Consider the following 21,954-nt stretch of genomic DNA (forward strand, 5'->3'; position numbering starts at 1 on the left):
GTTCTCACCAAGCCGGGGGACAGCACCTGCATCGTAGCGGGCTCTCAGCGGGTATGTGTGTCTCCTGCTTCCCACAGGAGAGGCGGACGCCTGGCCCGGGCAGCGAGAGCGGGCCACTGCAATCCTCCTGGCCTGCCGCCACCTCCCTCTGTCCTTCCTGTCCTCCCCGGGACAGCGGGCCGTGCTGCTGGCTGAGGCTGCTCGCACCCTGGAGAAGGCGGGCGACCGGCGCTCGTGCAGCGACTGCCAGCAGATGATCGTCAAGCTGGGGGGTGGCACCGCCATCGCCGCCTCCTGACCACGGGCTCTGCCCACATCAGCCGCCGCCTCCCTCCATTGCTCCCCAGCTCCCTCCGTCTCTGAGTCTCCTCTGTCTCTGAGTCTCTCCCTCCTCCTCTGTCTCCCTCCCTCCTCCTCCCTCTCTCTCTCTCCCTCCTCCCTCTGTCTCCCTCCTCCTGTCTGAGTCTCCCTCCTCCCTCTGTCTCCCTCCTTCCTTCTCTGTCTCTGAGTCTGTCCCTCCTCCCTCTGTCTCTCTCCCTCCTCCCTCTGTCTCTCTCCCTCCTCCTCTGTCTCTGAGTCTCTCCCTTCCCTTTGTCTCTCCCTCTTCGTTTTCTCTCAGTCTCTGCCTCCTCCTCTGTCTCTTGTGTCTCTTCCCTGTGGGAGCTGAGGGATGAACCTTGGCTTCGGAGCAGTCACCCGCCGAGGCTTCTGGACCACGGCTAGCGGGCCCCTGGGAGCTGCTGCAGAGAGAGGCCCCCAGCCTGGGCCCCAGTGGGCCTGAGCAGGGAAAGACAGGGAGGGCAGGAAATGGGGGTTCCCTGACTTGAAAGTGGCAGGGGGAGCTCCCAGGCTGCCCAGTCCCATCTCCAGCCCTCCCAAGACTCTGAAAATCTCCCCGCTCCCTTTTCCTGCTTGTTTTTTTTTTAATCAGGCTTTCTCTCTGGGGGACATAGGTCTCTGGGCACCATGCGCTCCACCCGTGGCACTGTGCCCAGCACGCCCCCCTTTTATACGAATGTTTTTATATCCGTGTGCTTGGGGTTGCGGTGATGCAAGGCTGAGTTGCTGTGGCATCTTTATTTCTCTCCCCAGGTCCGCGTCCCCTCCCCTGTACCTGACAAAGCGAGTTCATTGTTTTCTCTTCATTACACCGGACAGCCAGGGGAGGAGCGAGCCCAGCCCTGGGGAGGTGGGTGGGAGGCAGGGGGCAGGCTTGGGGATGGGTGAAATCGTGTTGGCATTATTTTTTAATTTTTTAAAAAAATAAATGGTCTTATTTAATTGTCCTGTTCCTTCCCACTCCCCCACCCCCTGGGATGTCAGCCCAGACTCGGGGTAGGCCCCCGGGGGGCTGGGAGAGATAAAGCCACCCACCAGGACTGAGGACCAGGGGCCTTCAGCGTGGGTTCCCCACTCTCTCGGGCTCCCTCCCACCCCAACTCCTACCTCCACAGTCTATTTTTATCCCTAATTCTTGGCCTGAAAATAAGCCAGGCTGGCAGGGACCAGACCCCACCCCGTCCCCAGACAAGCCGCCTTTTGAGGTGGGCACAGCGTTGCCCACGATGGGCACTAGTATCGAAGCCCCCTTCCTGAGGGGGGCCTGTGAGGGAGTGTGGCCCCGCTTTCCCTACTTTTCTGGATGCCCAGGCTTGGCGTCTACCTGAGGCCATTTCTCCTGGGGCCTGCGGGGAGGCCGAGGGGCTGCCCTCCTCCGTCCCTGTGCCTCTCACCCCCTTGGGCTGGTTGGGGCAGAAAGTGGGCAGGGGCCCCAGTACAGACTGAGGGGACATGCAGCAAGGGCTCCCCTCATGCCGAGAGCAGGCCTCACCCGTAAGCTTGGGCCTCACCCACTTCTCTTCTGCCCGCACCTTGATGGCCCTGTGCCCTGGGTGAGCCAGCCTTTGTGTCGTGTGTATATACTGTGCCTTTTCTCGTTATGGTTCAGGGTGGGAGGGGGTCGGTTTTTCACTGAAAAGGGGGCTATGCCTGTGGCTTCCTTGATGTGGAATCATTCACTGTGTCCTGGATGTAGGTTATTGAATAAACACAGATTGGTACCACCCGGCGTGAAGTGTGTGGGGTCTGTGGCGTGACCAGCCAGGCAGCCGCGTGGCTCGGCCTCAGTGGGTCCGGAACCAGGGGCTGCCTATCCCCCTCTGCCGAGAGGTCCCAGAGGCTTCGGGCTGACAGACCTTCCTTGCCCGCCCATGCTTCTGGCCCCGTCCTCCCAGCGCTGGCTGTCTGGCTCACACTTCAGGGCTAGGACAGACCTGGGCGAAAAGGGGTGTTGGTGGTGGTGTTGCTGGGGTCAGAGGTCACCGTATGCAGGACGCAGCTGGCTGCTTAGCAGACAACACCAGTTCTTTGCGATTTGGGGTGCTAAACCCTCCTGGGTTCACCCTTGAACCCAGGTTCACCTGGTTGGGTTTCCCCATCTCCCTGGAGGCAGAGAGCTTCTCAGATGTGGCCCGCAGGTCACATCCGAGTCCAGCTCCTGTGCTTTCCAGCCAGGTCCCCTTGGGCGGGTGGCAGGAGTCGAGGGCGTCCCTTCAGCCTCCACATGCCTGTGTGCAGACAGCCAGCCCCTGCCTGTGACGGCCTGCTGGCCAGTGTGCACCACCCGGCGCATGTGAAGTGCCAGTTTGTGGGGAGGGCCCGTGAAGCTGGGGAGGGGCCCAGGCACAAGCAGTGCAGGGCCGTGTGGGCAGGCGGGTCAGCAAGGCCCGTGGGGATGAGGTCTGGGGGCCAAAGTGCATGGTCCATAACCCGGCCCCTGGCTGAGAAATGGGCCAGGGCCCTTGAGCTGTCTAAGCCACTCCCTTCTCTGAAGGACATACAGCAGGCCACTGTCCCGAGGGCCAGAACAGCCTGTGGGGGTGCGGGGTGGGGGCCGGGGGGCCACTGTAGCTGGTCCTTGTCCAGTCACTAGAGCAGCATTTCCAGCGGAGGCCTAGCCCCTGCGATGGAGATCCAGGGCCCTTGGGACTGAATGAGCAAAGAGGTCACACCCACCTCCCAGCCCAGCCTCTCCAGGGCCTGTGTCACCAGGGTGGGTGGCTGTGGGTGGCTGAAGTGTGCCCAGGAACCCGATGCTTTTGTGAGTCTCTACGGGATCTGTGACTCAGCACCCACCCTCCTCCCCCAGCTCCGTACAGCTGCAGGATCGTCTTGGGGGCACCCCACCCCCACCCTGGGTCGAGGGTGTGAAAGCCATCTTCCCTGTGAGCCATGGGGGTCCCCACTGCAGGCATAACCATGGACCCTGGCCTCTGTTCTGACCTGGGGCTTCTGGGCCTTGGTTTTCTCAAGAGAACGTAAGAAAGGGCCAGGTGGACCCTCCTACAGGTGAAGAGCTGGAGGGTTTGGGGGCCTCGGGCAGCCCAGCCAGCAGGAGGAAGGCCGGAGACTGGCTGGGAGCAGGGGCCCCTCTGCCAACACACGCTGCCATTCCACCACCAGACCCACAGTGCCGGCAGAATATGGAAGAGTCCTAAACTGCCTAAACTGCGTCAGTTGGGTGACCTTGGCAAGGTACTGAGGTCTCAGGACCTCAGTTTCCTCATCTGTCCAGCCACATGCTCATGGGGCTTTCATGAGGACTAAAAGAAGAAATAGCAAATGGCAGCCATTGTTATCGAAACAGTATACCGTGCCTAAGATATCCAGTGAGGGGCATAACCCAACCCTCAACCTCCCACCAGTGCATGGCACAGAGGAACTTGATGCATGCAGGGTGTTGGCAGTGCCCTGGGCCACAGCCAGGAAAAGGGAGAGCTGGAAGTGCCAAGCCTGAGGGGGGGCAAGCACCCTGGTGGGGGCACTGCCAAGGCTCTGGGTCCAGCAGCCCCATCCCCGTTTCCCCCAGAGCAGCCACTGGGAGCAGGCTCCCCCATCCTGAGTACCAGCTGTCTCCAGGCCCACTGCCCACGCCCATCAGGGGGGTGGCCCCAGGCCAAGCTGGCCAAGTGGCCTGCAGCCCAGGGGCCGGCCCAGGGCCAGACAATGTCAATGAGGATCAGCCAGGCTCAGCGAAGTCAAGCAGGTGACTGGCTGGAGGGGCTCTCCTCCATTCAGGGTCATGGACCCTCGGGGGCCCACCAGCTCTCTCCCCTGTGCCAACTCCAAGATGGCTGGAGCCTAGCTGCCCCCTCTCCCATGGCTCCTCCTGGTGTGGACATTCCGGCTGGCATTCAGCCCTGACCACCCTCTCCAGCTACTTCTCCCCAGCTCCCAGAGCACTTGCCCACCAGCTCTCAGTCCTCTGCTCTTGCACATGCTGTGCCCTCTACTGGCACTGCCGTCTGTCCAGTCAATGACCAACACCTCCACCATCAGTGCCTCACAGAGCCAAGCTGGGGCCCCTTTATTCTCAGGGATGGGAGTCACAGAAAAGGGTTTATTTACACAAGGAGCCCCCAGGACAGAACCACTGGCCTTACCCAGTGTGCCATATCCCTACAAGACTCCAAGGCTCCTCCTGGTCCAGTCTGGGCAGGCAGAAGGGCTGGACTTCAAGGCTGGCACCCCTCCTTCCGCGGCCTGGGCGCCCCCCGCCCGGTCAGGCCCGTGGCAAGTCCCCCTGGCAGAAGAGGGCTCCCGGCGCTGCAACGCCTCGAGAGAATCGGCAGCTCCTTCTTCACACGGTGACCTCAGCTTTGCTGTTGGTGCTCAGGTGCCGGGTTCCGCGCCCGGCGCTGCCGTAAAGGCCAGGAGCCTGCGGGCTGAAGGCCTCGGGCAGCTTCTCCACGCTAAACTGGCTCCGGGGCGCGTGGCCCGGCCGTCGCGGCGCGGGAGAGGCGTGAACCGCCAGGTGGCCGCGGGCTGCGGGCCGGACGGGGCGGCCGGCGGTCCAGGCCTTGTAGTGGCCCGATGGGGTGGAGCCGGCGGGGGGCGGGTAGCCCGGGGGGCCCAGGGGCAGGCGTCGAGCAGCTCAGGCAAGTCCTCGGGGGGCCTCCGGGCTCGCGACGGGAGGGTCAGCGGGGCGGGTTCCGTGGCAGGAAAACGCTGGTAGAAGTCCGGAGCCGAGGCCTCTGCGGGGACAGAGAGCCGTGAGTCGGGGGCGGGGCCAGACCTCGGGGGCGGGGTCAGACCTCGGGGGCAGGGGCAGGTCCCGGGGGCGGGGCTTCAGCGCCTCCCGGCAGGTACAGGCTGCAGAGGCGGGGATCTCAGGCCCACCCGGGAAGGGTACAGGCTACGCCCCCCGGCTCTAGATTCGGCTACCCGGCCCCAGAGCAGCGGCCTGATCAGAGAAGGGTGCGGGGCGGCCGAGGCGTGGGAGCCGATCGGCGAGGGGGCGATGCGGACGCTGGCTGGAGCGCCGGGAACTTTAGAACTGGGACGCCGAGCCTCACAATCCAAGCGCTTGCACTTCCGGGGGTGCAGTGGGCCCGGAGCTCCCCAGCACAAACCCGGCCTCTCACCTGCGGCCTTGAGCCCAGCTGCCTTGAGGGTGGTGTACTTAGCGAAGTCGGGCTGCAGCGTCACGTTGCCGCCGCCCTGCAGCCGCGGGGCGCGCGGGGGCCCCGCAGTCACCGAACCCAGGGGCACGTTGTTGGGGCGTTTCTTGTCTGGAAGGAGGAGATGAGACTCGGCTCGCTGACCGAAAGACATGCCGCACCTCTTTTGCAGCCCACTCCCGGAGGGCAATTAAAGATAACTTGTGAGATGACTTTGGAACTCATTCCTTCTCTGTCTCCTGACGGCAGAATCTCCAGTACCTCGGACAGGGCCTGGCTCAGAATAAACGTGAATAATAGCAGCCAGCCCTGAGGGGGTGCTCATCTAACGGATGACTTGCCAGCTTGTTCGATTGGAGCCTGGTGCTGGGGCTCAGGATCAGCTTCTCCCAGAGGGGAAGAGAATGTTTGAGGATTGGAACCCATAGTGGGGGGAGGGGAGGTGCTGTCAAGGCTGCATCGCCAGCAGGAGTCCAAGAGGGAGGCACCAGCCTGAAGGAAAAGGCCCACGAGAGGCCACAGACGCAGGCCAGGGCTCTGAGCCAGAGCCTAGAACCAGGCAGACCCAGAGTCTGAACTGGGCATCCCTGAATCTGGAATCTTCACAGAGTCCCAAGGCTGGAGGTTGCAGGACCCTGGAAGGGACCCCTGTCCACCACGAGGAGCTGACTAGTTGCCCACTCCCCCCTCACAGAGGCTGACTAGTCCCCTCACAGAGGCGGGCAGCTCACTTCCATCTGAGAAATGGCTCACAGCCTCAGCGCTCCGGTCCCCTGCTCCCAGGCCCTCCTGACAAGGCGGCTCTGTGCTGTGGATCAACAAAGGCCCAGCCACTAGCCGCCTCACCTGTGCTCTTGTGGGGGGAGCCCCGGGGAAGGCCATCACCCATCTGCACCTGGACACAGCTACCCAGAGGTGGGCCCAGAGACGGAGGCAGTGGCTCCTGGGGGCTGGGCTGCTTCAGGAGTTCCGTCAGCGTCCTGTGGGGAAAGAGTGGTGACAGGCAGCCTGTTTCCCTGTCAGCCAGGCTTGGCCCATCAGAGGCAGCGCCCGCCATGACTTCTCATTGTCTGGCCCTGGGCAGCTCTTTCAACCCTTCTGGCCTCCCCTCTCCCCAGTGATTAGCCCCAAATATCTAGTTGCTCCTCCCAGACATGACCTGTAGCCCAAACATGGCCAACTCTCAGAGCAGGTCAGGAAACTAAAGGGGTCACGTGTAACCAGGGCCACCTTATTTTCCAAAGGCTCTCCTCCTCCCCATTCTGGAGTCTACTCCCCAAGACCCTCCATGTTGAGCCCCCTCTCTCAACACAAGCATCTGAGCATCTCTGGCTCCTGGACTTTGTGCCACTCCTTCTCCATCTCCTCTGGGAAAACTCCTACTCATTCTTCAAAGCCCACCAGAATCCTTCCTCTACCAGGAAGCCTTTTTTTTTTTTTACCTGCCTACCTTCCTCCCCTCTTGCCACAGGGGTTTCTGCTGTGTTCCGGGACTTAGCTACCAGCACAAGCAAGGAGGATGGACAGTGTGGGGAAGGAGGAGCCAGGAGATCCCACAGTGCCAGCCCCGCACCAAAGGCTGTGTGACCTTGGGTACCAGGACACCCAGCCCCCACCCAGCTGTGACGGGATCTGACTGAGCCTTCCCCACAGACAGCCAAACCCAGCCTTCAGCCCAGCTGCCTTCAGAGTCCAGAACCCATGATTTTCTCCTCGCTGGGGCCTCAAATGACTGATTCATGCTGAAGCACACTGGAGATGGGACACCTGGGATGGGCGCAGTTTGGCTGCAATGTGGCAGGAGCTGAAGGTCTCCTAGCGCCTGCCTGAGCCGATCCACGTGCCCTGCTCACTCCTTGGCTGCTCACCCCCGTGGTCTCATCTCTGAGCACCCACCAGACAGCTCTCCCAAACACCTGAGCGATTTTCATGCCTCTGAGCCTTTGCACAAACTTTCTCCAGAGATGGACTTGGACGCCCCACCAAGCCGTCTGAGAAGCCTTTCCTGACCAGCAAGCTCAACAAAGCAGAGGGTGTGACTCGAGGGGAGGAGGGCAGGGGTTCAGAGCACACCCACACACAGCTCCCCAAATAAGAAATCGGAGTCAGGGAACATGGGAGCCTAAAGGCCAGACAGAAAACAGCACTGGCCCACGGACACAGCACAACAGGGGTGGCCCAGCTCTTCCTGAAGCATCACTAGACCTGCTTCCTGGTCCCCTGAGGATAAAGTGGGTTCCGGGTGAATGTGTCCCTAGGCTGCCGCAGCCACTCCCCTCCACCATCATGGGCCCCCAGTTCCTGCTGCCCCGCTCGGATCAAGGACAGGCCCTGTCCTCTCCCCTCATCCAGCTCCAGGAGGCTCCAAGCTCAGGAGGCCCAGGCCTTGCTCCTGAAGCATCCAGCACCCAGGGTGAGAGGCACCAGATCGCACGCAGCACAGCAGCTGAAGCCAGGGTTCCAGTCCCGGCTCTGCCTACAGCTGCCTTAGAGCAGGTGGGCTGGGTGGTCTGGAGAATGAGGGGTCCCATAGAGTGCCAAGGAAGCCCTCCTGCCCCTGAGGGAAGTCTAGGAGTGGGAAAGCATTAACACCTAGCCCCACACAGGCATGGGGGCCTCTCTCCACAGTCACTTCTAAGTACCAGCCTGTCGCACACTGTGTCAGCAGCCCACACACCCAAGGGAGCCGGGCCTGGATGAGCGAGTGAGGAGGGCCCAGGCCCCAGGACATGGGGGTGACTGGGGGCATGTGAGTGTGTATCGGGGTATGGGGTGTAAGTGAAGGTTTAGGTTTGGGACACCGAATCCCAGAGTCCCTTTCCCAGCTGAGATAGGGAACCTGGGTCCTGTGACCCCCACTTAACACAAAACTCAGAACTCAGCACCTGTCCAGACCGCAGCCAAAAGGACCCTGTACCGCACCCAATGCGGATCCCCTTCTACCCAAGGGCACTGAGTGGGGTGAGATGGGGAGGTCTTCTAGAAACACTAGGGAAATAAGGTCAGCCCTGAGTCACAGCTTTGGGGGTGGAGGGGGGAGTGGGAAGGGAAGCAGGAGGGGAGAGAGCCAAGGGAGCCACAGAAAATGTCCCCTCCCTGGGGACCTGAGATGCCTGCCGCTACATCAGTGCACGCCCCCACCCCAGCGCTAGTTGGGCTCGGGCCCTGGCCCCCTCCCCTAGGCACGGATTTTGTGCCCTCAGTCGGGCGACCTGCCCTCCCTCCAACTCCGGAAGAGGCCGGAGCCACGGGGGAAGGCGGCTCAGCACCCAGCTCCCGCCGGAAGGTCAAGGGGAGACGGAGCGGTATCGGCTGTCTCCCTCCGTGAAGGGGGTGTGGGGAGAAACAGACCTGGAGATTCAGAAGCGGGGAGGCAAAACCTGGAGGAGGGGGCTGTTGAGAGGACCGGAGGTTCCAGAGGGTCAGGAAGAACGAAGGCTCGCGAGGGGGAGCCCACCCGGCAGGCTGGCCATCCAGGGGGTTGGGAGGGGATCCCGGGCCCCGGCCCCGGGCCGCGCGCGCTCACCTGGTCACGGCGCGCCGCGCGCGCGGGCTGTGCGCCCTCTCCAGGCCCAGGCGCGCCCCGATGCCGGCTAGCACCAGCAGCGCGGCGACGCCGCACACCGCGTAGACGGCCGTGTGGCTGCGTTCGCGGCCCGGGTCCCGGGGCGCGGCGGCGTCGCGGGCGCGCGCGGGCGGCCGGCCAGTCTGCACCCAGGCCGGCGTGTCGTAGTTGGAGCAGCGGCTCTGGTCCAGGCGCCGCGGCCCGTCGTGGCAGCAGAAGCGGTAGCCGCACGTGCCGCAGCAGAAGTTGTAGGCGCCCGAGCTGCAGTTGAAGGGCGGGTCCCACTGACCCATCACGTCGTAGTAGCCGCGGCAGCGGTCGCCCCCGGCTGGGGCTGCTGTGCCGGGAGCCGCCGGCTCCTGCGCCTCGGGGGCCCCCGCGCGGCCCGACGGCGGCCGCGCCAGCAGCAGCGCCAGCCCGAGCCCGAGCCCGAGCCCGAGCCCCGGCGGCCCGCGGCGGCCGCGCAGCCCCCGCGCACCGGCCCGCTCCATCGGGCCCGCGGCTACGGCTACAGCACCCGGCGCATGGCGGCGCGCCGCGGCTCCGTCCCGCCGCGCTCCGGGCCCGCTGGTCCGCGCCCGCTGGGATAGCGCCCGCCTCGCCGCCCTGCCGCTGGCTCCTGGAGGACACCGCCTCTGTCGTCAGCTTCCCGCGAGGACCCCAGACCCTGGGCCGGGGTTCGGTCTGGGCCTCGCGGGGCCGGGTCTCCAGTGGGCGCGTACTCTTCGCAGGCTCACCTCGGACTCGAGCCGGCCAGTTGGCGCCCTGGGACTGCCCCCCACCCCCGGGCCGGGCGGTGGGTCCTCTCCTGCGCGCGGTCCCGGCCCGGCGGGTGTGCGGGTCCCGGTCCTAGCGGGGGCGGCAGGCCGCCGGATTCCGCTGCCTTCCCGCCGCCGGCTCCGCGCTGCCCGCGCTCTGGCTGCGGCTCCGGCTCCGCGCGGGCTCGGGCGGGCGGGGGAGGGAGAGAGCGGGGGAAGGAGGGCAGGCGGGAGGGAGGCAGGGCCGGGGGAGGAGCGCGGCCGCGGCGGCTGGAGGGCGGTGGCACGGCGGGCCCCGCACCGGCGGAGCGCCCCACCGAGACCCTCCCCGAAGGCCCGCCGCCAGCGGTCCTCGGAACGGGCGCTCCAGGGCGCTCAGCCCAAGGCTCTCGGGACTGTTCCTTCGGACACGAGGCCCGCCGCGCGAGCGCTTGTGTTTACAGGTGCGGGGACTGAAGGGACCGGGCAGCCCTGGCGGGTCGCTGTTGTCCCCCATCCTCCCCGCGCCCTCCGCCAGTTCCGATCCAGACACAAGTGTGGCTTGAGGCAGGGCCATTCCCTTCTGCGCGCCTCGATGTTCTGGCTGTTAAATGGGAAGGAAACTTCCAGCAGAGCCTCAGCAGAAGGCCAAGTTTAGGTCCCCTCCTGGCCGCCTCGGGTTCAGTGTTAACCCTGGGACATGAACCTGGGTCCCAGAACTTCCTGGACGCTGGGCTGGGGTCCTGCAGTGGGTGGCCACACGTCTATGAGCGATGGACATGGCCTAGTCCGGAGCTCCCTGGATCTCTCCTGCCAGCCCAGGTGAGAAAGGGAGGAGATTGGTTTACCCGCAGGGACCCCCCTTGGGGCAGAGCCCTTGTCAGACACTGCGCCCTGGTCCCCACTGGACCCTCAGGTCCTTTCTCAAGCCCCGGGGTAGGGGTAGGGGCTGGGAGGGAACCTACTCAGAGCACTACTCAGTTATGATTCTGAAGTTGGTTTTAACTGCAGAATGTGATCTGAGCAACCCAGGTGAGCTGCCTGGCTTTTCCCTGCCTCAGTTTCTCATTTTAACACCAGGAACTGCCTCTTCTGGTGGGGAGGGGTCAGTGTGGGGCCTCCCACTGTCTAGATGAGAGCATTAGGGGGGTGCTGACTGCAGGCGTGTTTCCTGGTGTCCCCACACATCTGCTGAATGAATGAAGTGACTCTAGCCTCTGGTTTCAGATGAAGAATTTGGGCTCCTTGGGTCCTTCCTGCTCCCTCTTGCATCCTGTCTTCACTCAGTAACTGGGATCAGCTTATAAAAATGGAGGAGGTGGAGGCAGGAAGGAGACAGATTTACATTTAAAGGAGGATCAGGTTTTCTGTTGATGAGATGAGGGGCTGACAGACTAATTTCAGGGCTAAGACAGGAAGAGGGTGACCTCCCTTCAAAGCCCTCCCCCATTCCTTATGCCCTGGCCAAAAACAGACTGCTCCTCTGTCCTCCACCCACAAATATGCTTTGGATCCAGCCCAGAAGACCCTACCCTACTAAAAGGCTTTATTACAATTTTAGAGAAAAAAGAAAATAGATGAACAAAGGGATCTTAATTCCATTACCTTAGTCCCATTACCAGGGAAAACTGATGCTTTACAAACTGCTTTATAACTGGTTTTTCATTTACTTTTTGCTGTCAAACTTTGAGTATATTATTCTGCTTTAGAACTATATTTTCTGGTGCATCCTTTGCTGCTTCCTTAGCTGGTATTCCTAGAAATGGAATCCATGGCACAGACTGTCTAGTTTGTATCAATGCCCCCAAGACACACTGCCAAGCAGCCCTCTGGGTCACTGAGTCTCGGAGGGTAGCTGCTTCTCCCCTCTTTCCCACCCTATTACTGGGCACTAGGTTTCAAGAGGCTTGTCGCTGCTCCCTGGGACTGTGACCTCTTCCCGGGTAACATGACCCTGTTGGACCCAGAGCAAGTCTTCTAATGCTCTGCTTCTCCCTGGTCCCCTCTCCTGACCCTACTTTCTTCGCATCATTGGATGCTCTGCCCAGCTTCCACCCCAAGTTTACTGCAATCAGGATATATGTCTCTATTTAGCCAATGAAGGAGCTGGATTCCAGGCACCGCCCTACCATACCCCCAAGGAACTGATGTCTAACCTCCAACTCCTCCCCACATCCATGGCTTCCTCCCCATCTCAGTCTGGTTCAGTGGTCAGCCAGGAACCATAGATGCCCACATCTACTGGGTCCATGCCAGGCACTCAATGCCGTCTCCATGTGAACACTCAGCCTTGGGGTGAGGGATGACACAGAGAGGGCAAATGCAAAGAGAGACCACAGCTGACTGGCTGAGCCCTGGGGTCTGACCATCCACTCACCTGTCCCCCAGGTGCCCAGCCACGTGCTGGGCAAGAGGATCTAGAGACAGAGTAGTCCAGTTAAGGGAAGACCCCTTTGTCCAAGCTGCCCTCCCTGGACCCTGGGATCTCTCTCCATGACAAGGCACCAGAGCACCAGCCCCTTGTCTCCACTGCCCGCCACCCCCAAGCCTGTATCACCAAAAGTCATCCATTGATCCAGGCTTAAAATAACCCCTGGCATCTGCAGCAAGCCCCATGGGGCAGACAGAGGAGCCGAGTTGCCATTCATGAAGGGCACCTGCCCTGCCCCCAGCTCCGAAAGCTGGGATCTGGAGTATGTGGGTATCTGAGTGTGCTCAAGAACATGAGTGAGAGTGTACACGTCTGGGGCTGGCACAGCTGTGAGGGCCTTCATTGCACGTGGACATGTGTGTATGTGTGTGTGGCAGTGTGAATGTACCTGTGCACAACCCTCCCTGTTGAGTACTCGCCTGGTGCCCAGGTCTGGCTGGGCAGGGCTCAGGGTCCTGAGAGGAGAGATCGGGGACGTACATTAAGAACCTGGCTTGGGCCTCATCATCTGGATTCTAGGTGGTAGGTAACCAGTCTGCCCAGCCTTCCTAGAGAGAAACCCAAGACCCCGGGACGGGGAATGACTTGTGGTGACTGGCACACAGCCTGGAAGGGCCGGAGTCTGGCCTGGAACCTGCACTGCATGCCCCAAACCTACCTTCTGACCAGTTCAGTACAGAGAAAGCAGCTAGAGGCCCCTGACCCAGAGGCCTGGCAGCAGTGCCAGTGCCTAACACCTGGCACATCAACTCCTCCATGAAGCCCTGGGCCCTTCCACGCGTTGTTTCTTTCTGGAATGCCTTTCCAGCCCCCTCACACTGAGAACTCCTATCTATTCTTCACTTCGGATCCAGACTTATGTGAGTTGGAATTCCGGCTCTAATAAGACCGATGAACATTTCTGGGCCTCAGATCTCTCATCTGCAAGATGGGCTGCTAGCTCTTCTTCTGCAGGGCTGCAGGGAGAGGTCAACGGGTCTCCGGTTGAACAACATCGGAGCCTGCAGCCTTTTGGGAGCCCCCACCACAGCTGTGCTAAGAAGACGGTGATTCCACCGTGGGTGCCCTCTGTGAGTCATTGCCAAGCCCATCTTGCTCTCATTTCGTCTATGGTGGAAGGTTACCCAAGAAGCAGACGTTGCAGGGGACCATGGATTCCCTGCTAGTGCAGATGCCGAAGAATGTACGTTGGGGGGGAGGTCTGCAGGGGAGGACCCGAGGCTCCTTTGTCTCCCTGAGAGGCAGTTCGTGACTCAGGCTCCAGCTGCCTGTGGGAGGGACCGGACGCGCGCGCGCTCCTGAGGTCGCGAGGGAGCGGTGGGGGAGGAGGGGGGAGTTGGGAGGTGGCGCTGGGTGCTGGAGCTCAGCTTCCCTTCTCTAACCCGCGTGCACGTAACCAAGGTGCAAGTCCGGAGCTGCCCACCGTGACCTTAGCGCGGAAACAGACCCAGAGAGGACAGTGTTCGGCGGAGGTCATCCCGCGCCTCCACCCTGGACAGGTGCGCTCTGCCCCGCCAGCCTGCCGGTTCCTAGGACATAGCTCTGAGGTCAGCTCCGAGCGCGGAGCGCCGAGCCGGAGGAGGGGGACAGAGCGGGGGAGGCCATCTCTCCCCAAAGTCGGGGCCAAGCCCCTGCATTTGGTCCCCTCCCGGCTCGGGTCGAGGTCCTCGGGCCTCGTTTGAGGACAGGGACCGCGCGTGAGCGCGGCGGTCCGGAGTTTGGAGTCTACACGTGATCTCGGTGCCTTGCTGCTACACGACCTCCCGTATTCCCTGCAGGTGGGCCTTGAACCCACCCCTTCTACCAGCTCCTGGCCCCGCCCCTTTCCTGCTACCCCAAGGCTTGGGGTTCCTCGGCCCCACCTCCCTCCTTGACCCCGCCCTCGTCACGCCTCTGGCCCTGGCCCCACCCCCTTCCTCCCGCAGCCCGGCCTTCCGGTGCCCGAACGCAGGCGGTCCAGGTGCCCCGGGTCTCGCTGACCGCAGGAGCCGCCGACATAGACTTTCACCTGCGCCAGAGTCGTCGGCACCGTCCTGGATCCATGCAGGACGCCCGGGGCTGGTCCTCAGATTCTCTGCAGCTCAGGGAAGTGAAGAGATGCTCAAGAGGCCCGGTGGGCCCCGGGAACCCATGCAGAGTCCCCCGAAGAGTACGAGCCAGAACACAGGCGTCTGTGTCCTCCTGGCTTCTCCTCGATTCTCCGTGTGACCCTGGGCAGTTGTTCCTACCACCCACCCCCCTGCAACCCCCCTTCCCCACCCCCAGGTCTGGATCAGGCAGCTGGGGAGCCGGCAGAGAGGGGAGAGAGGTCAGATTTCGGTTCTCGGTAAGGGAGAATTTGGCCTGAGTCACTGACAACAGAGAAGATGGGATTGGGCTCCCACCTTGTGCCCAGGGGAGGGCTAAAGGGTCTGGAGGTGACAGAAAGGGTGAGACCGAGCAACGGAGCTGAAGGAGCGCGTGCTCCCAGAGGTGGGTGCCCCTGGGTGCCACCGGGCGGGAGTGGCCACAGGGAAGGTTCTGACAGCCTCACCTGGCACTCAGCGGCCGTGTGCCCAAAGTCTCCAGCCCCTTCCCCTGCCCCGACTTCTCTGCACCTTTGCACGCAGCTCCCTGGGCCAGGAACGCCCTTTCTCTGCTCTGTTCCAGCAAGACAGCTCTGCAGGACTCAGGGCATATCTCCTACTCTCCAAAGCACTCTAAATGCTGAATTATCACACACAAACACACCGCTGTCCCTTCTCCGTGCCCCCACCGCACCTGCTTGGGGCATTCCCTGGCTCTGGCCGGGATCACCCTGTCCTGTTGTGTCCCGCTGTCTCTCCCACTGGAGTAGGACCTAATGGCGGGGTCTGAGGCTGACCTCCTGGCACTGACCAGCATGGTCCTGGCACAACACAGGCATGCTGGGATCTGGGATCAACGGGGGCAGTAAACAGATGACAGTGGGAGATGGGAGCGGTAACTCCTGAGACCAGCGCCTCAGGCCAGCTCTGGGAAACTCACATGGGGCGGGGGCAGAATTTCTGAGGGTTGGGGGGCTCTGGGCAGAAAAGTATCTGCATCCCAGGGAAGGAAGTCAGTAGAGGCACTCATGAGGTGGAGCCCCTACTTGCCAAATGGCCTCTTTAATCTTGGACAGTTGGTTGGCCCGCAGGTTCCGTTTTGCATGTAGCAGACAGGACCCAAGAGATGCCACAGCTTCTAAAGGCAAGGGCTGTGTGAGACCATCCCTGCTGAGACAGAGGGAGGTTAGGGGTCACATCCCTCCTCCTGGCCTCACCAGCTGGGCCTCCCCACCCCCACCTTGAGCCAGGAGCCAGGGCTGCCAGGCAGGAAGTGAGAGGTGCCTGCAGGAAGCCCCAGGAGGAACTGAGACTTCAGCCAGCCCCGCCCCCACCTGCAGGGCCCTGGGGACCTTGGGGACACCTGACCCTGCACCAGGAAAATCTAGCCAGAAACAGGCTGGGGAAGGGGGGCTACTTCCCTGGGTTCCGATCTGAAGAAGCAGCTTTGCCAGTCTATCTTGGATCCTTCTTACTGCAGAAAGAGACCAGTTGAGGAGGGAAATCTTTGAGTCGAGATGAAAATAAAGAGCAAAGCCTGGAACCAATGCCTGGAGTCTGCAGCTCCCGGTCTGCTCCTGGGACCTTCTGGCCAGAGGGTGCCCAGGTCTAGCCCAGCTCCCCCACTGCTGATTGTATCTTGGGCCAGGTCCCTCCACCTCTCTGGGCCTTTTCTTTCCTATCTGCAAAATGAGCCATATAATCCCTGCTCAGAAACATGAACTGGTCCAGATTTTCAGGAAAGCAGTTTGACCAAAAGGGCTCTAAAAAAGGTCAAGGCCTTTTTAAAGCAACAACTCTCCTTCCAGGAAACAGAGACTCAGTGTCCTCATCTGTATACTGGAGGTGAGGAGTGGGGATCCTCTAGGTTCCCTTCCAGTCCTTGGAGGGCCACAGGCCAGGAGGAGAGCTTTGCATCCAACCCCCACCTCCGTTTTTCAGAAAAGCAAACTGAGACTGGACTAGGGGTTCAGTGGGGACACAGTGGTGCCAGAGGTTTGCATGTCTGGGCCCCAGGGGGCTGCACCCACTTGTGTCACCGCCAGGGCCCACCCCCTGGCTGTGGTAGCAAAGGTGGGGAGGGAGACGGGGGTGGCCGAGAACAGCTCAGGCTCCCCCAACTCTGAGAGGCAGAGAAATGGAAAGTTGGGCCCATTCTGGGCCTGCCCCGACCCTCCTGCCTACAGCCCTCACCCTGACCTCACCTCAGCCACCTGGTGGCTGGGGGGATGGGGGGAGGCATCTGAGATGTGTTCAGGATGGAGAGAAGAGACTCAGATGTGGCTGTCCGGTTCTGGGGGGCGCCAAACGGCGCAAGCCACTGACTATCTTCTGAGCTGGGAAAGGGCTGGGCTGGAAGGGCAGGTGTCTACTGGGCAGCTCTGATGGGCAGGTCAGGAACAGATGGACAGAGAGCTGATGCATGGAAAAGAGCATGGTCAAGGTGGGAGTCCTCTGGCAGTCCAGGGGTTACAACTCCAAACTCTCACTGACAAGGGCATGGGCTCCATCTCTGGTCAGGAACTAAGATCCCACAAGGCGTGCAGCATGGCCCAAAGAAGAGAAAATAATATGGTCAAGAGCCTACAGAGGGGACAACATGGTGCTCAGAATACCGTCTTCTGACTTCCCAATCCCTCGCCCCTTCCAAAGGTGCTAAACTGTGACAAAGTCCAAGGCCACAGTCCAGGACAGAGTCCAGGTCAGGAGGATCTAGCCCTCCTGATCGCAGGAGGTTTGGCAGGAAAGCCAGTAGCTGACTGAGTGCACAGCGTGGTCCAGAACTGGAAGGGAGGGTCTTGATTCCAGGCCCCAGGGCAGGGGCACCACGGTCAGAGGAACAGTTCCACTGGGATGGTGGATGCCTGACTTGGGGAGGACAGGCCACAGAGCGAAGGGCACTCAAAGGACATCAGGTCCAGCTGGTTCAAGGCCACAGGCCTGCCCTGGCCTCCTAACTAAGGCGCCTCCTGCAGGTCCTGGGCCCCGCCCTGTATACAGCGCTGTGTGCCCCAGAGGCCGCTAGCACTCCAGGTGGGCTCATGCCACTGTCAGCATGCCACCAGTGTGCAATTGCAGTCCAGCCCCACAGGCTCCAGACTTCCTCCCAAGCATGAGCCTGGGGCTCTGGAAGCTGCCACCAGGGCAAAAATGGCATCACAGATCTTAGCAGATAGGCCAAGCTCAGGGGTGACCCTAGGATACAGATACCCAAGAACCAGCACAATTCAGGCTATTTCTTAAACCCATCTTGTTCTAAATCCCAAAGCAAACCGGTCAGTTGGTTACTCACTGCTGCCATTTGCATCGGTTTAAAAGCGGGACAGCTCCGAGAGCAAGTATTAAATACAACCCAGTACAAATTAAGCATCCTCCTACTCAATGCTTTCCTAGATTCATTCTGGTTTATGGTGGTTTCCCCAGCTTAAAGGAAAACTCTACTCAGAGTATCCCAACCACTCAAAAAGCACAGAGCTCAGCCATGACCTTTGAGGACTAGGACAGATGGTATGAGTTTATTTTGTGTATTTGTGCTCACTCAGATCAGATCAGTCTCTCAGTTGTGTCCGACTCTTTGCGACCCCATGGAATGTAACCCACCAGGCTCCTCTGTCCATGGGATTCTCCAGGCAAGAGTACTGGAGTGGGTTGCCATTTCCTCCTCCAGGGGATCTTCCCAACCCAGGGATCAAATCCGCCTCCTTAATGTCTCCTGCATTAGATTCTTTACCGCTAGCGCCACCTGGGCAGCCCAGTCTGAGTTTAAGCCAATGCTAACATGCGGTACAATGCCATGCAGTCCAAACCCTGTGGTCTGGGTGCCTGTAGCTCTGCAGGGTTAGCTGGGGAGCAGGTGGGCTCCCAGAAGGGACAGTGGGCACCAGAGTGAAGAACTGAATTCGGCCTCCAAGTCCGGCTGGTGGCCCATAGAGAGGGTGGGGGCCACCTCCTGCCCTCCTCGGTGGCTACTGTAGCTCAGGCCCGGCAGTCTTGGTGGTCACCAGCTCAGTGGAACCCAGTTCTGTGGCTGGCACAGGGACGCTGTGGGTAGGTGGGGTGGCCGCTGGGTCTTCACTGGGCAGAAGCCAGATGGGAGCCGTGGCATCCAGGGTTCCGGGGGAGAGTGTGGTGTCAACATCCAGGGACTCTGGGGTGGGGGTGGGGGGTTGCGGGTGGTGCAGGGTCAGGATTGGCTCGCAGCCGTCCCCACCCACTGTTCTAGAAGCCTCCCTGGTGGGACAGCCCTCTGACTGATGGGAGAGAAGTCAGTTGATAAAGCCCCACTGGTGGGATGGGGTGGGGTGGCACGTGATGGGCCCTCAGGACGGGAAGTTTCTAGAGCTGGTTGGCAAAATGCCAGTGCTGACAGAGGGCAAGGAGAGGTGGGAACCAGTCTGGCTGTCCCAGAGAGAGGGTAGGATAGGCCACTCCCCCCCCAACCCTCAACTGGGCTCCCCAGCCTTGGGTTTCTTTCTCACACAGGTCTGGGACATTAGAGCTGTGTCCCTCGCCTGGACTGGGGTCTCTGGCCGGACTATTTCTCTCCATTCGGCCTTGCCTCCTTCACACCATCCCTACCCCTTCACCCACCCCTCCTCGGACCCCTCAAGGGCCATGCCTCCCCTCCGACGGCCCCCAACCCTCTCCAGTCCCCTAGACGAGGAACTTACTGTCTGGGCCTCCGTCCGGGGCCTCCGGGACCTCCGCGGCCTCCGGAGCCTCGGGGACCACCGCCGCGCCCGGCTGCCGCCGCCGGCGCTTCCAGGTCACCAGCCCGAGCAGGGCCAGGGCCAGCGCAAGGCCCAGCAGCGCGGGGGCTCCGAAGAGCAGCGCAGGGAGCGGCAGCGCCGCTTCGGCCTCCGCGGGGGTCCCCGGGCCCGCCGACTCCTGCGGCTGCAGCGCCGTCCCGGGCGCCAGGCTGCTCCGGTCGCCTGCTGGAGGGGACGGGCAGGGGGAGCAGGGGGCGGAGGGAAGGGGGGTGTGGGGAGGGGGAGGGCCGGAGGAAGGTGAGGCTGGGCCGCGGAAGAGGGGGACGGCCGGGCGGGGCAGCGCAGGCCGAGGGGGCGAGAGAGGGCCGTGAGGGCCACGCGCCGACGGCTGGGCCCCCTCCAGGCCCCCGGCTCACATTCCCCACCCCACCTTGCCAGTTAACCCGAGGCCCCCGCCCCCTCCCCACGTCTGGGACAGGGCGGCGGCGGGTGGGTGGGGAGGGCATGCCTGCGACTCCGAGCATCACCCTCCTTCCCGCTCCAGGGCTGCCCCGTGCGCGCGCGCCATGCGTCGGCGCGGCTCGACTCTTACCCAGTCTAGGCCCCGTCGTCCGGAGGAGACTGCAGGCCACACAGTTGCGGACCAGCGGGTCGAAGCACTGGGTCTGCAGGCACTGCGTGGGTGCCGGCCGGTCCTTGCCCCGCAGGCTTCTCCGCCCTCGCTGCATGCTGCCAGAGCCTCTAGCCTTCTGCGCGCACCCCCGCCGCCGCCGGGACCAAGTCTGGGCTCTGCTGCCCCGCGGGGAGGAAACCGGGCGGGGCGCCACCCACCCCGCCCCAGCCCGCCCTCCTGCCTGCTGGAGTGGGACCACTCTTAGCCCGTGGACCAGCACCCCAGACCCTCTGTGGTTTCTCCATTCAACCATCACCCCTAGACAGCCATGGGGCGGGCCCTATTCTGGGTGCTGAAATCAGGCTGGGACTGAGACCCAGGGGCTTGATCTTGGGGCACAGAGATGGGCCCCTTAAGCAGGACACAGAGCTCTGGGGTGGCGTCCCCAAGGCCAGCCTGTAGTCCCAGGCCATCCTCTCCAGTCCTCTTCCCCTTCCTGCCTCCTCCTTCAGGGAGCCCTCCTGTCCTTCTCAGGCAGCGCTGGTCAGTTTGTCAAACACAACCGGGGCGCCCACATTGTCCCAGGCCCCCTGGGGGACTCCCACACCAGGAGGTGGCAATGGGGGAGGCAGTGCCTCTCCACCACAGCATCACTGAAGGTGATCCCCACGGAGGGGACAGGGAAACTTCATGGACAGGGCAACTTTATGGACAGAACGAGCAGGTGTTTGCTAGATGGAGTGAGGTCCACTGGAGCAGGCAGTTAAACAAAGGCCTTCCGCCAAATCCAAAGGCCAGGTAGTGCTGGGACCAGAGGGCGGGGCTGGGTCTTTGACTGAGAGAAGCCAAGACTCTGGCTGCAAGGGCACTGGGGAGCCATGGAGGGCTTTCAGCAGGAAGTGTCCCAGTCAGACCTGCCTGTTAAACACTGGCTGGAATGGAGTGCGTAGATAGGGTGGTCCAGGGAGCTCAGTCTCTAGCTCTCAAGCAAGAGGAAGACTCAGACCAACCAATAAATAGATAGACAGACCAAGGCCCAGCAGGCGGTAGGCAGCCCACCCACCTTGACTTCTTTTTCCCAGGGCTGTGTGTGTTCAGGCTGCTCACCCTTGTGTCTCATCGAGGCCCCTCCTGTCTGTCTCTTGTGTTTGGGGCAGCCCCACCTGACTCTCACCTGTGTCTCTCGGACCGAATCTCAGGCAGACACACAAGCCCCCTTGGCCTTCCTGGACAGATGCTGGACCCCCTACTTGGAGCGGCGGGGGGCCAGGGCTAGCAGAAAGCCTCAGGAAGGAGCATGGACTTGGTGCCCTCGTGGTGGGCCTACCAGACCCCGAAGCACTCAGGGCTGGAGGTGCACAGAGGAAAGAGTAACTGTCCAGGGGGCAGGGAGGGGGCTCAGGGCCAGGACTAGATCTTTAGCGGCTGAAGCAGGAGGGAAACCTTCCAGACAGAAGGTGGGACGGACAAGTTCACAAGCAAGAGAGGGGCAAGGGGAAGCTTGCCCTGGGGACCAGCTTGGCTGCTGCCTTGGGGGTCCAAGGCTGCGGATGGGCAGGGCCAGGCCTCGCCCCGCAGGCCCTGGGGGAGTGAGGAGCCCCAGGAGGTACTAGAGTGGGTGGGATTCTCTGAGCTGTGCCTTCGACGGGACCCTCTGCCTGCTGCTGTGCAGCTGCAGCCTGGCCAGGGTGGGCAACGCAGCAAGGAGGCTGGCACCATAGCCCAGGGCCGGGGAATGAGCCAGCAGTTGTTTCAGAGGAAAGAGGGACGTGATGGAATGAGGGGAGCAGGGCTAGGCCCCCCCCAGGTTTCTTGCTCTGGAAACCCTGAGACAGCCGGCCTGCAGGAGCCCGGGGCCCACTGCCTCTCCGTCCCCTGCCCATGGGCCAGCAACTCTGTGGCAGGAAGGTGTAGGCGGTGGGGCAACTGCAAAGGAGAAGTGGGTCTGGGGTGGGGGTGTGGGTGTGAGTGTGGGTGTGTGTTGAGCGGGTAGGGGAGCCAGGAGCCTGCACAGGAGCCAGGGCAGGGCAGGCCCTCCTAGAGGGCAGAGGGGCGGGGGCAAGACAAGAAGACTGGGTCCCCCTCCCCACCCCATCACTACTGATGCCGCTCTTACCTGTTAGCTGTGGGACAGCCGAGCCCTTAATAGCATTGGACATCTCTTCTAACCTCTGTGTGTGCGTGCTCTTGGCGACCCCATGGACTGTAGCCTGCCAGGCTCCTCCGTCCTTGGAATTTCCCAGGCAAGAATGCTGGAGTGGGTTGCCATGCCCTCCTCCATCCAGGGGCTCTTCCTGACCCAGGGATCGAACCTGCATCTCTTGTGTCTCCTGCCTTGGCGGGCTTGTTCTTTACCTCTGTGCCACCTGGGCAG

At 62.0% G+C, this 21,954-nt stretch overlaps 3 protein-coding genes across 5 annotated transcripts in view; 1 reads left to right on the top strand and 2 right to left on the bottom strand.

The window, feature by feature from the left end:
* The window catches only part of SREBF2 (sterol regulatory element binding transcription factor 2), a 57,771-nt gene extending 55,702 nt beyond the window's left edge, over positions 1–2,069 (top strand). Inside the window, exon 19 of the mRNA NM_001205600.2 lies at positions 78–2,069. Within this exon, the coding sequence (NP_001192529.2) occupies positions 78–298 (221 nt within the window). The 3' untranslated portion in view covers positions 299–2,069. The remainder of the gene's footprint in view (positions 1–77) is intronic.
* Positions 2,070–4,334: 2,265 nt separating this feature from the next.
* SHISA8 (shisa family member 8) lies at positions 4,335–9,515 on the bottom strand. The gene is given in 5 exon segments (XM_024992799.2): positions 4,335–4,870; positions 4,873–5,033; positions 5,424–5,570; positions 6,306–6,439; positions 8,986–9,515. Coding segments are annotated over 5 exon segments (1,203 nt in total). The 3' UTR covers positions 4,335–4,639.
* Positions 9,516–17,745: 8,230 nt separating this feature from the next.
* Positions 17,746–19,720, bottom strand: TNFRSF13C (TNF receptor superfamily member 13C). 3 transcript variants are annotated; one of them, XM_010805773.4, is made up of 3 exons: positions 19,560–19,720; positions 18,929–19,189; positions 17,746–18,405 (listed from the first exon to the last, which is right to left on the bottom strand). In XM_010805773.4, exons 1-3 carry the CDS (start codon positions 19,693–19,695, stop codon positions 18,224–18,226), a joined length of 579 nt encoding a protein of 192 aa, XP_010804075.2. In that variant the 5' UTR covers positions 19,696–19,720; the 3' UTR covers positions 17,746–18,223. The 3 variants fall into 3 exon arrangements, with proteins under 3 accessions (XP_010804075.2, XP_002688013.4, NP_001180121.1); XM_002687967.6 differs by having other exon boundaries at positions 18,929–19,192; NM_001193192.1 differs by having other exon boundaries at positions 17,749–18,403; positions 18,951–19,192; positions 19,560–19,695.
* Between the last annotated feature and the right edge of the window lie 2,234 nt (positions 19,721–21,954).

This window comes from Bos taurus, chromosome 5 (assembly GCF_002263795.3).
Source record: "Bos taurus isolate L1 Dominette 01449 registration number 42190680 breed Hereford chromosome 5, ARS-UCD2.0, whole genome shotgun sequence".
Taxonomy (NCBI): domain Eukaryota; kingdom Metazoa; phylum Chordata; class Mammalia; order Artiodactyla; family Bovidae; genus Bos; species Bos taurus.